The sequence below is a fragment of the Daktulosphaira vitifoliae genome, unplaced genomic scaffold (genome assembly GCF_025091365.1).
Source record: "Daktulosphaira vitifoliae isolate Bord-2020 unplaced genomic scaffold, ASM2509136v1 Scaffold_3, whole genome shotgun sequence".
In the NCBI taxonomy this organism is placed as follows: domain Eukaryota; kingdom Metazoa; phylum Arthropoda; class Insecta; order Hemiptera; family Phylloxeridae; genus Daktulosphaira; species Daktulosphaira vitifoliae.
The window spans coordinates 15,592,122-15,609,791 of record NW_026099574.1 but is presented as its reverse complement, the minus strand read 5'-3'; the positions used below and the strand labels follow the sequence as shown (position 1 = coordinate 15,609,791).

Genomic DNA, 17,670 nt, shown 5'->3' with positions numbered 1-17,670 from the left:
CACCGTGTACATGACTCACTGGAAAGAGGTCGTGCGCCGTTATGCTATAAATGGCTAAAACGCGACCGGCGTGTTCGTCGTCCAGAAATCCGTCGTAGTACTTGTAAGTACGTCTTATTCAAGTGGCCCAACCCGGTCCCTCCCCGTTCGGCCTAATAATTTAGAGTATTACATTTTTAAATACCGGTCGAATTGATGTTATTGTTTTCTGCAGGAAGGGCGGTCCCGTTTCCGTACTCACGTGGCCCTTCCGTTATTGTGCCGTTGACGGGAGGGACATTAAATGTTTTTGAAAACAATATATACACAATAAAACTCGGTCAAATGGGTGACGTCATTGAGGACCCTGCGTGGTACAGCTGTCACTGTGACTCACAGCCCAATAAGGGAGGTTGGGTCTCGTTTTCCCGCTTTTTTTTATAAAACCTACTGCTCGTGACAACCCTAGTTCCATTCGTCTACGATTAACAGGCATCAACTGTAACCCTTACACAATTACCGGTCCTCCAAAACCGCTGTAATTTCGCACGTTTTACAGTGGGAAAACAATGAACCATAAAACGACAATTCAATGGAGTACTCGAGATTTCATAAAATAAATTATAAATCAAACGAAAACAATGAACAGGAAGTTTGTTTTTAAAAGGAAAACGGGCGTTTCTGTGACCGCCCGTCAATGTAATCAAATGGATTATTTTAATTACCGATAAACTCGAAAGCTTCCTCGAAGTACTGTTTGAGATTGGCGTGTCCATTGTCCAAAGCCGACAGTCTCTTGTACAGTACACCGGCAGTGCGACGATCGCCCATAGGTGGAGACGGCGACTGTTGGCTGGTGGTAACGTTTAAGACACGAGTAACGCCAATAGCGGACAGGCTGGCGTGATCGTCGGCGTCCTTGCTGTTGCCCAAGTATAGGAAAGGCAGCACTTGGGTCAAAGGGTGTTGGTCCATCATTTCGCTAGTAGATTCGGCCGGGCAGCTAGTACTGCTGAGCGGCGAGGGCAAAAGCGAATTTTCGCACAAATCTTTGTGCCGCAAATGAAATTCTTTGTGACCACCTGAAAATATAAAAAAAACATTTTTTTTACTACATTCGACACACGCGTATTTAAAAGATTCGATTAACGTCATATTTCCGCGAGTGAAACTCTCATGGGTTAATTTGCGGTCCCGTCATGAGTTAAACCAGCCAGTGGCCAGCACACATCGCTGGAAATAATTCGTTATTAATCCTGTCGGTAATGGACGTGAGTCATTGCGCGAACATTTCTCTATGTGCGTCTATTTATTAAACGGAGAACCAGTTCAATACTCTCGTGTGTGCGTGTGCACAACAGTGGGCGACTCCTAATTGTTGTTTTGTAAACAAAATCATCTTTCGAACGTGCAAACATTGTGCGAAAATTCAAAGGCAAAATCAAGTATGATGAAATAGACCGTGTACATCATAAACGAGTCGAACCGACGTTTAAAAATATACGCTAAAACTTCATTTCTAGCTCGAGATTATATCTGTCGCCTAAAATAACTTATAAGGAACTGCGACACGATAAGAGCATTTCAGACAGAATTTCACACATTTATAGATAACGCGGACGACGGTTGGTGATGTACGAAACGAAAATTCGTGATGTCGAACAGTAAACAACGGCCGGTACACTTTGAGAATAGAAAAACAAAAAATCTTTTACAATAACAATAGGCCATTAAATTCAATAGAAAAAAAAAATCCTAATAGAAAAAATTCAAGTACCTGAACGAGTTCTACTCCAAGTGGGACAAGCGTCCATGGAAAGCTTGAGTTTTAGTGTAAGTTTTTTATGTCCGATGGCTGCAGTCATTTTCACAGAAACAAAATCGAATATAGTTTTTATGTTATCAAGAACTAACAATCGAGCAATTCAAACGTATTGAATGTCAACGCGCGAGTGTCTAATAAAACAAACAAAATTCTTTTGACAAAGTATGTTCAGAATATAAAAAACGTACGCGGAAGGATAAAGTGATAAGAAAAGAAGCGCTGGGCGACACACTCGTCCGACAACCGTGAGCCGAGTAATGAAATCTGTGGCACGGCGGCCGCACGCGGTCCTCCTGAGCTAACGGCGATTGTGGTGGGAGGTTCGACACATCATACGAACGTACTGCCAAACCGGCTGCGGGTATCGTAACCTCTCGTATTAGTCATCCGACCTTGTCTCCCTCCGCCGCCGCCGCACGTACACCGATTCTATACCCCCGCGATCCACAGCAATCGCATAAACACAATATAATATTATACACACCGTGTTATTTTCCGTAATGTATTAATATATTTAAAACTATATTGTTACGCCGGCTAATCGATTCAATTTTCGGAGGACCCTTTAAAAGGGCTGCTGCAAATCGAATAAAATCAACACTGTGCAACGATTCGTTTGCCCGTTGTGACGGGAGAGCACCAGAGAAATCGAGAAGCCGGAGGACTACTAGTAGGGAAATGTGCGCGATAATAACCATAATGCTGTTTTTTTTTTTATCCTAATCCAAAAATGGACAACAAACGTCATTATACACATTTTTTGCGACTCATTTCGTTGTTTTCCACCGCGAAGACTTAGAGCGCACGTTGTTTACAAATGGCGGCCGCTCGTCACAGAAATAATAAACGACGTTTTTTATTCAACACTCGATTCCGGTTAGCTTTGACTAAACTTTCAAAACACCACCGCGTCATCGACACTTGCGGGCTATTGACCAACTAGCATTTTGTTGTTCTGCACAATCGATAAACAATCTTGTGTTTTTATATTATATTATTCGTCTATTTATCATTATATTTTTTTTGTGCGCAAATCGCACCATTGAAATGCGATACAAGACTCAAATTTCGAATTCGAATTTCATTTGTTTTTACCAATACCGGAAATCGCAAGCGCCGCCACGTTCAACTATTTTTAATGACTAAGAATATTTTGTATTTAATTATATTTTTAGTTGCCTACGTCGGTATAAACGATTAGTCTGATTTATGAATGAAATATACGTGCGACACTTGTATAATAAATCCCCTTATGTTAATAAGCAAATATTACAGAAATGGCAAATTTATAATTTTTTAGTCTCGTGAAGGTCAATCGTAAATAGAACAACACGTGAAAGAAATAATGACTCCATACGAATCTATCCATTGATTTAAAATTTACATTAATAAAGTTTGTTAATATACTTAAGTTTGAGTTCGCCCATTGATCGACTAGTATTTATTTACACCGCAATCACTAAGTCTTTGTAATATGTAACAAAGTTTAGTGTAATGTTTAATGCACGCCAATTTATTCTCATCTCCCAGGTTAAGTACTTACTGTCACAATGGGGTTCAAGTATCGCACAAGATATAATTTATACTAGTCAGCATTTTTCCATGACACCATATTCTATTAGCCAACATTAATAAATATGAGTTAATTGAAGAATTTCGTTGTTAGTTTGAAAATTGGACAATTAAATAACGAACAAAATTAGATATATGACAATCATAAAATACTAACAAGCCTTATACCAATTTATAAACTCAAAACTAATTAAGCTTAATTGATTGAATTTAAAAATTTATTAAAAATCAATATGGAAATTTGGACTAAAACTAAAATATGCACACGATTAAGACTGGATTCCATCAGTGATACATAAATGTCAATAATGTGCGAGTAATTATAGTAAAAAAAAATAATAACCGATTAATAACAATAAACACGGTTAAAAACGTTGATTCATGAAATAGATATTTTACTATTTTCTCATTATGAATAAATTCCACGTGTGTCATTACAAAACTGCTGAATGAATTCAACAATAGAACAAGAATCCGTGTAATCGCGTTACATTATGAAGTAATTCCGGTTGCAAAAAATTATTTCCATGAGTCCTAAGGGATATTAGTATTCGAATGGTGGACAGAGCCTCGGCCTCTGCGTGTTCTTGTAGCGCCAATATTCTAATAGACTTTTAATCAAATTTTAATTCGACGAGAAACATTAAGCGTTATTTTATTTTATTAGGTATGAGATAATTGTCTCACCGTGTTGGCATTGAGCTTTGAAACGTTAACTCGTAGAGGAAAACGTCTCGGATTAAATATTTGAGCCTACTTACAGGCACACAACAGCCCCTCCCCATCCGCTGAGCGGTACGTTAATTATGTCTGGTATCGTACTTTTTTCATTACTGTGCAAACCGGTTATGGAGGAATGACAAAATTTAATGACCTTGGTAGGGCCACGAGACTTTTATACTTGTTTCCTCATTTTTTCCTCGCTGAATCAGAATGACCAGTTTCCAAGAGAAACAATAAAATGTGCAAACATATAAAGTTACAAATGAATCACACTCGGGGCGGATACCCGACAGAGTTGTCACCACTCCTTAAAACTGTAGAACTACTTGGAAATTGATTTAGTAGAATTTAGTGCGTGTACGACGTGCAGAATGAATTTTAAGGACCCTCAAAAAACGACAAGATGCTTTTCTAACTTCAAAGTAAAAATATGAAATTATTAGAAACGACGCAATATCGTCCAGAGAATTTAAAAATAGAAAATATGAAGAATAATTTGTTATCTCTTATCGAAAACTATTTATATTATTGTACAAACGGTAGCTAATAGTTGGAACGATTGCGCGCAATGTTTAAGAAATCTGTGTAATCATCACATATCAGTATTTGGTGATAAAACAATAGAAATTGACTTTGTGCTACTATACTGTTGATTCATTAAAGGTAATATAGACATATTGCATGTATTGGATTTTGATAACGTTTGAAGATGAGAAATATAACAATACCATCTTATCTGCCCGATCGAGTATTACTCATCGCGAAATGGAATTCTAATAATTTTCATTTGCGAACAACAAAAGCCTAAGTATTGATTAAGCGATCATACACGATGTACACGCAATAAAGTTTCAGAGCTTAGCGGTCTAAACAAAAAACCAACCAGTGGGACTACCGAATTTAGAGTGTAATGTCTTACACAATGCATACATGTCAACTCGGTGACCATATCAGATAAAACTTTCCTCCGGAAACAAATTCAACAAATCTCGATTCTTCTTGTCGAAGAACAATCGACTCACCGCGGAGGACTCGTACTACACATGACGTAATTTTTCCAGTATGATATCATGAACACTATTTTTACACAGTTACTACATTGCGTTTTATTATTTACCGAGCTCGTCATTGTGCACACATAACGTGACAGTAGGTGCCATTTTATCGCGTACGAATTACACCGGTATGTTAAACGTCTCTAGCCTTGTACGGCGCAAAAAAAAACGCTTTGGACATTTACCCGTATTGAATATGCCCGTCCGACCTACCTAAAGTTACACGCGTTTCATTTGAACATCTGTTAACGCAAACTTGGTCGGCTTCTCAGTAAAGCCCCTACAGCAAGTTCGACGGAAAAACATTAGTCAGTAAAAAAGGCGTACACAATACAACAGTCGAGTAAAGAACATTTTGGGATGCGACTCACGCTCTATTAATTTTTAGGAGTGTTTTTGAGACACGTTTGAATAAAATTTATCTGGTTTTCATCTTATTGATTTCTCATCAATGAAAATCGTAACTCAGATATATTATTGAAATGTGACATTGATCAACTACAAATTGCAGCGCCTCAACACTTTGATTGGCCGAGGCAAATTGGTGCTGCTGCAAATTATATTTGCTGGTTAACGACGGTTACCTTGAGTGAATAATTTCAAATACTATTCCACTGACGGGTCATATGTTATCATGGAATCTAACGACGAACCATAATAGTTTTCAAGTAAAAAACTAAACCGCTCGTAAGATGGTAAACACACATAATGCCACGAATTGTACAACAAAATGTATCTATATCTTCCACGTAGATTCCTTTAGTTGACTGTGTAAACAAGTCGCTAATTTATCAAGAATATTAAGACACGTCGAAAACCAATGCTGCAATAGCTACTCTAAATAGCATACTATGATTCACAATACACTAAATAAAACAGTTCGGCCGCATCGTATACTATTTGAATAAATACTCGATATTTGTCTTTATTTAGTTTTAGTGTATTACTAACATTTAAAGGCGCCAATTATGACTAACGCTCGGTAAAAAATGATACTTCTACGAATCGGGGATAGATCTCGTTTACCAAAGAAATGCGGATAAAGACTCGGCCACCGTCTTGATGTGGTCCATTTTCTCACACTTGTGTGTGTGTACACGACCGTCTCTCAGCTTCGTCGTCAGAACCGCTTTCACGGTTCGCCATTGTTATGAGGATAGTTTAGCAACCGAAGACAATCATTGTTATTATCCTTCCTTGAAAGTAGCCTTTCACTCGCAGTGTCTACGACGACGTTGTCGTCCGGACAACAAGATGAAAAACCGTTTTATTACTCTCGGTCGAAATGATTTTAGTAAAATAAAAAAACGTTTCATTGTCTTTACAAACGCAATAAGTTATTTCATTTTTCGCGTCGCTATTAAATAACACGATGTCCGTGGTATCAAATATTTCATAAAGAATGTCGCCGCTGACCGCGACCACTCCTTAGGCCGTTCTTACGGCACATCTGAATCATAAAAAAAAATAATAAGTAAAATCAAAAAACGTATGTGTGTGTGCGCGTTGTGAATCACGAATTTGTCATAAATCAAATATAGATCATTACTATGCGAGTGCGCTCAATGTCAGTGATAATACGGTCTTCTTTTGACCTTATACGACGAGCGTTTTCCGGAAGGCGTAAGGGTTAAAAAATGAATTTCAAATGAGACAGCGCCGTGGTCGCTTTCAAAAAGGCATCCGTCACCCGTTGGTGATTCATGTTTAATTCATGTGTGTAATACGTTCGCTGTTGAATTATATTAGTCAAATACACAACCGAACTGTCTGTTGTCGAACAAAAAAAAAAACGCAACAATAACAATATGTATATGATATTATTATTAGAACAAACACATAAAAAGTGTTTGTTACCCGTCCGATCCATGCACACGATCTGGAAAACAAAATGTGGCGTACGTGACAATGTGTCAACAAGAGCAACCGGCGGCATTTGGTGCGCACACAACAAAAGTCCGATAAAGTTTCAAAAAAACCTTATGTCGTCGTGTGACTCAACCGCGTTAGCTAATCAATTGATTAAAAACGTTTAACGCTAAGAGTTCTGCCATGGAATCAATTATAGATCGATAAGAGTTGCTCGTGAAAAACAATCTTCAGCAGTCAACCATTGAAGGAATCGTCTAATAATCCAAGTTCAAAAAAACCGATGTACGCCCACCATATTATTATTAATGTTCCGCAAAAACGTAATAGTTTTATTATCTGCTATTAAATGTTATAATAATGAAATACCACGACTGCGATATTATGATGATAACGTGCCGATCTCCCGGACGTATTTTCTATTTTGTAATTTAATCTTTGAGACTTTTAATTGGAGCCTACTTGCAGCACTATAAGACATACTGATAAAGTCTCTATAGTTTTATTTCTTTGGCGCCATTCAATACAATCGCAGTACGCGCCTTTTGGGTCATGTGTTGAGTCATTTGCAAGGCGCAAATCATTGCCCTTTCCATCAAACGCCGCGATGCAATACTTTAGATACAAATAGTCTATAACTATACGACGAATAAAATTATATTTAAAAAAAAATTATTTAAACTTTCAGAAATACATTCATGACATAATTAATTGAATACAAAAAATTATATTGATTATAAATACTTCGAACGTCATACTAAGTTTATTAGATCGAACCTTTGGGTATAAATAAAGTAATATTTTTTTTAACGCAATTAAAAATACTATGTTTTAAAAACGACTACGACAGTTTTAATCAGTGAAAGGCAAAAAAAATAAAATTATGATCGTTATCAACTTTAGTACGTAGTATATAGATGAAGACATAAGTGGCGTTATTTTTTTTTACACTTATTACTACAAGCTGACCGCGATTAACTTTATGACTGTAAACATTATTTTTTTTCGTTTGTTGTCGTCAGCCAAAATCTAAAATGACATTATCGATGTTATTTAATATACTCGACAACAAAACGGTACGAAAAAAACGAAGGAAGATTACAATACAAGGGGCCCACGACTATCTCGTTTAAAACGGATTTGATTTGAATCATTATACACTATTATTATGTACAATATTGATTGAATAATAGTCACCACGGCCATGCAGTGGATATTATTAATTGGCTCTATTGAAATACAGTTTTAGACGTCGTTACTAGTTTTACCACACGATATCACTATTACTAGGGGTAACGAATAAAAGGGATACTTTACAGTTAGTCATCATTGGGATTCATGGGTCTATATAATGCACGGGGATTTTTCAATTAGGAGACACACACACCGCGAGTGCTCCAACCCTAAAACCAGATGTTTTATAAAATCCGATATACTTTGAATAATTTATTTGGTTCGGCCGATTTTATGACCGTTTACAACTTTTGAAACACCATTACGTTTTTGTAGTAGTGTCACCAAACACGAGTGTAAAATAAAAAAAAGTACATAATTTATGACACAGAAGATTTCGTTTTGGCGTTTGCACTGTCCTAATGAGGAAACAAGAAGTTTTATTAATTCGTAAAGAATCGTTTACGACTACCGATTCGGATTTTTGTAAACACGAGTTCCCTGAACGGATTGATATCCAAATAGTAACAACGACATTATTTATTGGTAATGTACAAACAATTTCGAGTACCGAATTTTCAATAGTAATTTCGAAATATCTGTAAACATGTTTACGTGAGAACCGAAAACTTAAATTCAATTGTTTATATTTTCCATTACATATGACAGAATTTAAATGATCTAATTTTAAGTAATCTATTAAGGAATTTTCAATTATGATTCAACGTTTTAATGTGATTTTTAATCACTGATTTATAACAGTGCGATTGTACGGACATAAATGTTCTATTACACGATTATTTGATGCGTTCGGCCGGAGAATGACTTAATGTGCATTAGTACAAATGACACTGAGGAATAACAAAGAGATATGTCCGGTGCGTTTCCGCGCACCATGTTTGGTGACACATACTCAACACTTGTAAGAAATCAAAAGGGTTGGACGTACAACAATTGAATATGTTGTTTGTAAATCAAACTAAACATTCGATTCTCTGGCATAGGAGAAACCCTTCGACAAAATAACAGACACAGGGGATGGATTTCCCCTTCGATGATCTTTACAGATAAAATTGAAACGTTTTCCGTAAATTAATATTTATGGTAGTGACCAATTACACTAGTGGAATGAATCATTTTTAAGGTCTTTTTACAAGGAAAATAAACAGCATTAGTCATCCAAACTGTTTTTTTAATGAACAGGGGTTTTCACAACTGCGTTACTATTGAGTTATTAGTCTTGACTTCTTTCGAGGAAAATCAGTTTTTTAATAAAAATAATAATAATTTGTAAATAAAAATAATAATTAATTAATAATAGTAATAATAATAATAGGTTGTTTGAATTTGGAATTTGAATTTATTTCCAAATAATTCTATGACGCACTTATAGTTTTATTACGTATTTTTCGCTAGAAAAGTGTAATAAGGCAAATAAAAAAAAATTAACTAAAACACCAGTAGAAAATAATATTCTTGGAAACAAATTAAGTAAACGCCTCGCGCAATAGGACATTACCGGAGCCGAAAAGCCGCAAAACAACATACGTGGTTTCTATCATGAACATGGAACTGTGTAAGATAAAATTCTAGCTAAAAAACACATTAAACAAATTAGTTTTGTGTAGTTTAATTGCTATGACCGTAACTGTATTTCGATTCAATACTGACAACACATTTAGCGGAAATTAAAGCGATAAACCCGAGAATGGTCTTACAATGGATCATTTTCTGTACAACGCGCAAATGTTAGGTTCTTTGTCTTAGTAATCCTCGACGATTCTAGAGACATGAGGAAACAACTACAGCCGCTGTAGTAGCAGCTGATCTACTTATGTCGCCTAACGGATGTCTGAAGAGGTAAGGGGACGGCGGTCTCCGGGCCTGCACAGGAATTCCTTTGTGTTAAGAGACGTATTAAATGCGTCGCCGCGTTCACATGCACTCCACCTGGAAGGGATGTCTGTCCGTAAATGGGACAGCTGCCGTTCCAATGGATTCTTAAAATAAACCTCGTTTGCCGCACGCTAGCAGTATATCGATCGATGTCGATAGTAATGAAGCGATGCTAAAAATAGAACGCCACTGTTGTCAATTGTCAATCGAGTTGATATACAAAGTAGAGGTACACGCGATCAACGCTGGTGACAACCGTTCAGTGATACAATCAATTTGTTTATTCTTGTTCGACATCGTATCGACTTTTGATAACAACACAAGTTCCGATTGTGTTCGACTGAATTTTATGTTGTTTTCTATTTATTCGGCCAATAAGTCATCGTCCATTTTTAGCTTAAAAGGTTATTTACACAATACTAGTAGTATTTGCATTGCATACAAATACATATTTAAATACGGACGCGACGATAACGATTTAAATGATTGATAACGAAACAATACAAACAATAACAATATAATCATTGTGTTCGCTGTACAGTGTCTTACGTGCTAGAGAGCCAAGTCCGACCTAATAGTTTAAATAAGCAAACAGATTATACAAATATTGCCGCTAAGCATCTACCAGCCAACTGAGAAAAATACTCGCACCGTTAAAACCGACCACCCGTTTACTTTTTTTTCTTTGTTTTTTAGTCGATTACTCGCGTGATTTACCGTTATATCAAGTGGCTAATAATTCAAAAGTAACACTAAATTATATATCTGTATTGATTTTGTTGATAGAGTTACACGAAAGCAGCTCTGTATTGAGTTTTCCTATTGACATTGGCTTGTGTACACTGGCATCGTTCGGATAACGACAATTGCGATAACATTTGTACTAAATTCACAACGGAGACTATTTGAAGTAGTTATGACACCACGAACGCGGTTAATCGAATATTACCCGACGTCGCCATTGTTTCGTCAAAAGCCGAATTTAGGCCCTAAAATAAGACGCAACGCAAAAATGCCGACAACAAGTGACCTCAGGGTGACGAAAAAACACGATTTAACTAATTCAAGTTGAAGACACAAATTGTTGATTTGCTTGGCAAGTTTGTGGCTGGTATAGAACGAAATGCAATCAAGACGAAAGTACACGTTTCCCCCTTCAACGAAAACTTATGACAACATGACACGCATCAATATAACACAAAAATATAACGCTGGTGTGACGAACATACGTACAAAAGTAGTTGCGTTTTAAATTTATTTAAATTTTGTGACGACGTACAAATTTTTTTTTACACCTTATAATATAAGGTGTATCGTATGCCTTGGTGCATAATATGCACCAAGGCCGTAAAACGTAATTGAAAAAATACTGTTGATGTTTATAAAAAGAAAATAAAACTATCAAGATTAATAGTAAAAATAAAATAAATATTGTCACCGACCGATAGGTAAACTTCTAAATATATATATATATATTATGACTATTCAATAAACGTATAAATTTATATACATTGTCTGCACGCATAGTAATTAGTGACACTGAAAATTATTATTATTATTGTATTTAGATACAAAAATAGGCTTTTCTTTATAATTTGCAGATATTTAAGTGTGAAAATAAATGTCTTTGTGCAATTTTTATTTTTTGTCCAATGTAACAGACACTTAAAACAGTTTTATGATAAAATTCTTTAACACTTAGGAGAACACAGAAATTTACTGTAGTCTATGCTTGATTACTTTTTATGAAGCAGAATAACCAGAGTCTTTAAATTTGCATCGTTATCAACTATGTTTTTTATCGTTTCTTGATAAGAAAACATCTATTCTCTAGAGTTATTAATTACCATTAAAAAAATATTATAAACAATGGAAAAATTAAGTTAATATTACCATTGAACAATTTTAATTGTATATCAATGCATTTTGAATATTTCTATTAGTTATTGTATGCGTTTAAACAAAATCAATTAAAAAGTTGGTTTTTGAAAATGATTATGTATAAAGATATAATTTTTCAATAAACTTGGTGATTAAAATTAAAAAATGACAATAATATCGATTCGCAGTACATAAGGACCCATTTTCAAAAAAAAAAGTGCACATTAAATATTCAGGAAAGCACAAAGATATATGTTTTTAATTACATTAGCTAATTAATGTTATAAACATTAAATAACTCTCAATCTTAAGATATAAGCGCCCAGTTAATTATCCTCTTTATGGAAGTCATTGCATAGTAGAAAATATAATAAAATTACCAATAAGAAAGGAAGGTTCTCTTTCATCTTCTGTTAACGAGGCAAGAATCAGCAATAGAGGATGATTATGAGGTACTCGGTCCAAGTCTTCTGTACAGTCATCATAAACAACAATTTCCCGGTAACCGCGCCTCTTTAATGCTTCCTTAGCGTCTCTTGATGACGCCAACTCCACTAGAGTTGCTTTGCCGTTTTGCAACCGTCGGCGATTTATCCTGTCTGCAACGTTTACGTTGACGGAACCTCTGATATGACCAGTGTTGTAAGATACAAATGAACGACAGTCAATTGTCAAAACGGCTGGACCATAAAGCTCCAACTTTTGTCTCAATGTATCGGCGTCCAATCTCTTAACCTGAAGTCAATGACGTTATAAGGTTAAAAAAAATTGTTAACGACCTCAATGAATCATTTAAAACGCTAACTGATCAATGTTTATTAACTTATTGACCTTATGATATTAAATAGTCTTCACTAAGAACCTATCATGATGTCATCACTTTAATAGTCTATATTTAACGTACACAATAGTATAAATAGTATTTAATTGTTATTTGTAAATTAACGATGCATTTGATTAAAATCAATCAATCAGAATCTTTTCCGTAAGGTTCGAACAGTTACCGTTCAAAAATTAATTAAGTTGAGAGATTTTTTAAAAGAAATTTCAAATTTTAATTACCTTGCTGAGTAAAAGGGCGCTGCTTAATGTAGCACCCTCAGAGTTAGGGCTAGCTGGTAGGCTGGCCGCAAGGCTGAGAATGGGTTCCAATCGAAACCGTTTGGAATTAGTCGGTGTTGTCACTGTAACAGGGACTGCAGGACCAGGTTCACTAATGCTCCTATTCAAGCTCAGTCTGAGACCAGCTCGGGATCTGCCACCTACTCCACCATCATAACAAACGGCCGACATTGTACAACGTTGCTGATGCGTCCTCAAATGACACACTAAAAACAAATAATTTTTAACAATAAAAAAATCATTAAGTCAAACTCTAACACTATTGAAATAAAACTAACAGAACAGCAGTAATCAATTTTTTTATAATATCTATTAAAATTAAGATAATAGTAATTTTAACCTAGAAAAAATAATCTCTATTGAACATATAAACGGACTAAGATATACTATGCAAATGACTGATATCGGCTAATGAAATATTATCAATACATTAAAATGATCAATGTATAGTACAAAAATAGGTATGCTCTAAGCTATGAACACCCAGGCGAGTTGAGATAAATGAGGTTTAAAGAACTACTAGGCGAATAATAAAGTCATTTTTTGAAAATATATCTGATTGATCAGTAAAAAAACATTATTTATTAATCTTTAGAAAATAATAATAATATAATTTACTTTTACTTAATTTCCAATACAGAATACAAAAAGGTATATATTACACAGTAAATTTAAACTTATTATGCGTACCATACAAAATAAACCATAATAAATATATTTACAATTCTGTTTTGAATTATATAATACTGTGTGGTAATAAAATTATGTTCACAGGACGTAGAATCAGGTGAACAACGTTGTTTTTAAATATTTTGATTTAGTAATGAACGTTAGCATAATGTTCTCTCGCTGTTAATTTTATACGACACTACAATACGCAGTGGTCTTCAAACTCATATTGAAAATGCACTAACGGATAATTTACTACATGTACAACAATTCAATGTAAAACGTTCGAGTTCACTGAAGGAAGAATATATAAAAAGGGGGGAGGAATAAAAATCTGTAGCATTTGCTACTCAAATTTCATTGCTCTCGTGGTGTCGGTAATGTTAATATCCAGTGAAAATTCTGTAGACTACAAAATAGGTGTTCTTTTCAATATCTTACGAGAGCAATTAATAAAAAAAATTAAAATGATAATAAATTTAGTCTGGAATAGTTTTTTTTTTTATATATTTTTTAAATCAATAAACTCCGTCGAGCTTTCACTATCGTGTCGGAGCATAATATTAACTTTTCAAAAATATCCACAGGAGTTACCTTCTTTCAAACACTTAATACCAGTATGAGTCATAACACTTATCAATATTGTATAATGAAGTCTAATGTGTTAAGTGACGAAGTGAATAAGTTTGGTATTCAGTAATCGATAAATGAACACTTGACACTGACAAAAGAGATTGACTAAGAAATCAGACGAACAAAGATATAATAAATTTTCTAGACAACATAATAGAAATGAGTTAAAGTCGAGAGAAAATCGATTAGTTTAGTACGTCAACAGAAAAAAAAACGTTATCATTAAGATAACAAGTAATTAAAAAATCATTTTTAATTAACTTTTTTTTAATTCTATTCGACGTATAGGAAACAATAACGTAATTTTTACTTAAAATAAATGTAAACATTTAATAAACAGTGGCGGTTTTTGTAGTAAAATAAAAAAAAAATACTGTTGAAAAAGTAAACCCACTCGGACAGGTCACAGTATACACCTGCACGAGGTGAAAGTTGGCGTAGTGTGTCGTCTCAAAATCAAAACAATAATAAATCCAATTATGGATGTGAATACTAGTTTTGGAAGATTTGTAGCACTTACCCCGACCAACGTTAAACCATGCATTTTTTACATTAATTCTTGGCCCCGGCAACAATCCCTGTGGTTGGCGCCCATTATTAAGCGACACACACACAGGTAAACGACACACTCGTGCACATACACTGGTAAAGAATAGTCAACTACAATGTCAATTAATATTTTTACTTAACCGATACATACATAATACAAACGGACCGTACGCGAAAGACGGATGAACCCGTGTGACGGTGATATGTGCTGTATCGCCTTCACAGCCGAGCGCGCGCGTTGGCCGACAGTCACCGGCGGGCGGCCTCTTAATCACAGCAAAAATCGATTGCGACGGCTTATCAATACTAACAGAGTACCGAATCAGTCATTTTTTTTAATACAACTTCTAGATAGAATTGACATAGGTGTTTAAAACAGCAAGACAGTTATCTGATTTGTTTACATAAAAGTTCTATTAGCGATGCCGCGATCACCTAAATCGGTTCAACATCGATGCTAACATTACCGCACCATCGATGCCGGGACAAGAGAACGGCCGATTGCAAGCTATGGTGTCAGTGGAGGTGAACGGCGACGGCACCGATGAGTCATGCAATCACATGCCTATACACAACAACGCAAACGGTACGCACGCGGCCCGAATCGACCTTACGAAACCACCGCGATGGAGTGTACGGCGGCCACGGTGGGAATGGGGGGGCCGTTCCGCCGCCCGTCCATCACAGGTGGAGAGGAGAACTTCGTACGCGCAACCTTGCCCCGGACTTGTGTGTATGTAATAACATACACATATACATTCGGGTGCCACCGAAGGGGAAAAATCTACTCAATAATTGAATATTCAAGTATAACAATGTTCACCCGTTAGCGAATTTATTACTATAAATTAAATTAACACATCTCAGCTGACTGTAAAAATAATATTGCTCATTAGTTATCACTTCCAACCGATACTATCAAGAACGCGTATAGTCTAGTTATGCATTATAGCATTTATACACTAATAGCATAGAGTGCGTCGAGCATAACAATAACAATGTCATTTTTGAAGAAAATAAAAATATATTTATCTTTTATGAACGAACATTTATCAGAACAGGGCAGGTGGAAGAGCAAAGCCATCAACGCACTTTCCTAGAACGCTGCGCCGCTTCATATACACATAAATAAAAAACAAAGAAAACATTTTTTTTATTAAAAAAAATAAAGGACGCCGGTAAATTAATTTTGCATTGGCAATATCTAGCGCAGTTACAAAATATTCACAGTTTTTAAATAAGATGATAAGTGACCGCAATAATTGATCGTTCGTTGTTTCAAAAACTAACAATGCTTATAATTAGTGTTATTATTTTTTTTGTCTTGTAGAATTACATTATCAATGTCACTTCATCTGTTACATAGAAGCATACTTAATAACAATTTATATGCATGAAGATCATAGCACAATGAGTGTTTAGTATGATCCAGCGTGATAGACCATTATCATTACACCATAAAGTTACTCCTCACCCATTTCTGTCTTATCTAAGGCCAATAGTTCAAATATTGTGACGTTGATGCGCCTAAGAAAGTATTGATCAACTATCTTAATTAAAATATAAATGTTGTTTGGAAACTGTGAGAAAACAATAATTAGAATTTAACTACAATTGTATTGTATAATAAGTATTGAATAATTTATTAAAGTTGAATAATATATAATAATAATAATAATATGAGTTACTGTTAGTCAACTAAACAATAAAAATTGTTTAAAACCAAAATGTTCAACTCGACAAAAATAGTTATTAGTTAAATATTTAAAACATATTTATTTTATTGCCTACACATTCCTAAAAAAGCTAGAAATGAATTATTTGTTAAAACTTCAATTGAGTAACTTTTTATTTAAAAACTACAAGATAACAGATTTTAATTATTTAATTTGTGGCGCTAAAAACAAAGTGGCATAACCCCAATGATAATTAATTAAGTAATAAACTATTAGACTAATTGAGTTATTATGACTGGTTTATTGTTCAGAATTATAAATTTTACTTACTCAACAAATGTATTAACCAGGAAATCAGTACAAATAGATAAAAATGTAAAAATCAATCGACTAACATGATTTTTCTTTTTATTAAATAATAGACTTTTCAGTTTCTAAGAATGAATTTTCATAAGGTAATATATGAAGATAATCACAAAAATGAAGTGTACTATTAACAGATATATATACATGTTATTATTTAAACTAGCAACATCCTTGAGAGTTATAATACACTAATTGCGATTGTATAAAAAAATATAATGAACAAATTGTTAATAATCTTCAAAATAATTATTTTTTAATTTATTAATATTTAAAAAATACTGATTAAAAAAACATAATTAATGGATTTATCAACAAACAAATGTTGTGTATGGAATCTTTTTACGTTCATTTTTAAAAATGAAACTCAAATAATTGAATAGTAATTTTACACTGAACTAATGATTTGTATGATAAATAAAATTATTGAAAAGCACATCAGTTATACTTTAATAATTATTGCAGGTATTAATACTGATTTAATTTTACTGTTAGCTGACGCGTAAAACGATAACAGTTTATTATTATCCATAGTAAAAAGGTTAAAATATAACATATACGTTGTAATTTTAGAAAACAAAGAAAATCTTATTAATTTACATTAAATCATTGTTTATACTGTTTTGTGACTAATATTTTTCTCCCTAAAATACAAATCTAGACTATAATAAGAAATGTATTTTAT

At 34.3% G+C, this 17,670-nt stretch overlaps 1 protein-coding gene across 4 annotated transcripts in view; it reads right to left on the bottom strand.

Moving 5' to 3' along the window:
• Positions 1–17,670, bottom strand: part of LOC126902991 (dual specificity protein phosphatase 10) — a 33,514-nt gene that overhangs the window by 4,957 nt on the left and 10,887 nt on the right. For 3 of the 4 annotated variants that reach the window (XM_050680844.1, XM_050680845.1, XM_050680847.1), the window contains 3 exons: positions 13,036–13,301; positions 12,354–12,708; positions 705–1,061 (listed from right to left, as the gene is read on the bottom strand). In XM_050680844.1, the coding sequence (XP_050536801.1) occupies positions 705–1,061; positions 12,354–12,708; positions 13,036–13,301 (978 nt within the window). Of the gene's footprint in view, positions 1–704; positions 1,062–12,353; positions 12,709–13,035; positions 13,302–14,917; positions 15,153–17,670 lie in introns of those variants that run through there. The other variant, XM_050680846.1, reaches the window with a different exon arrangement.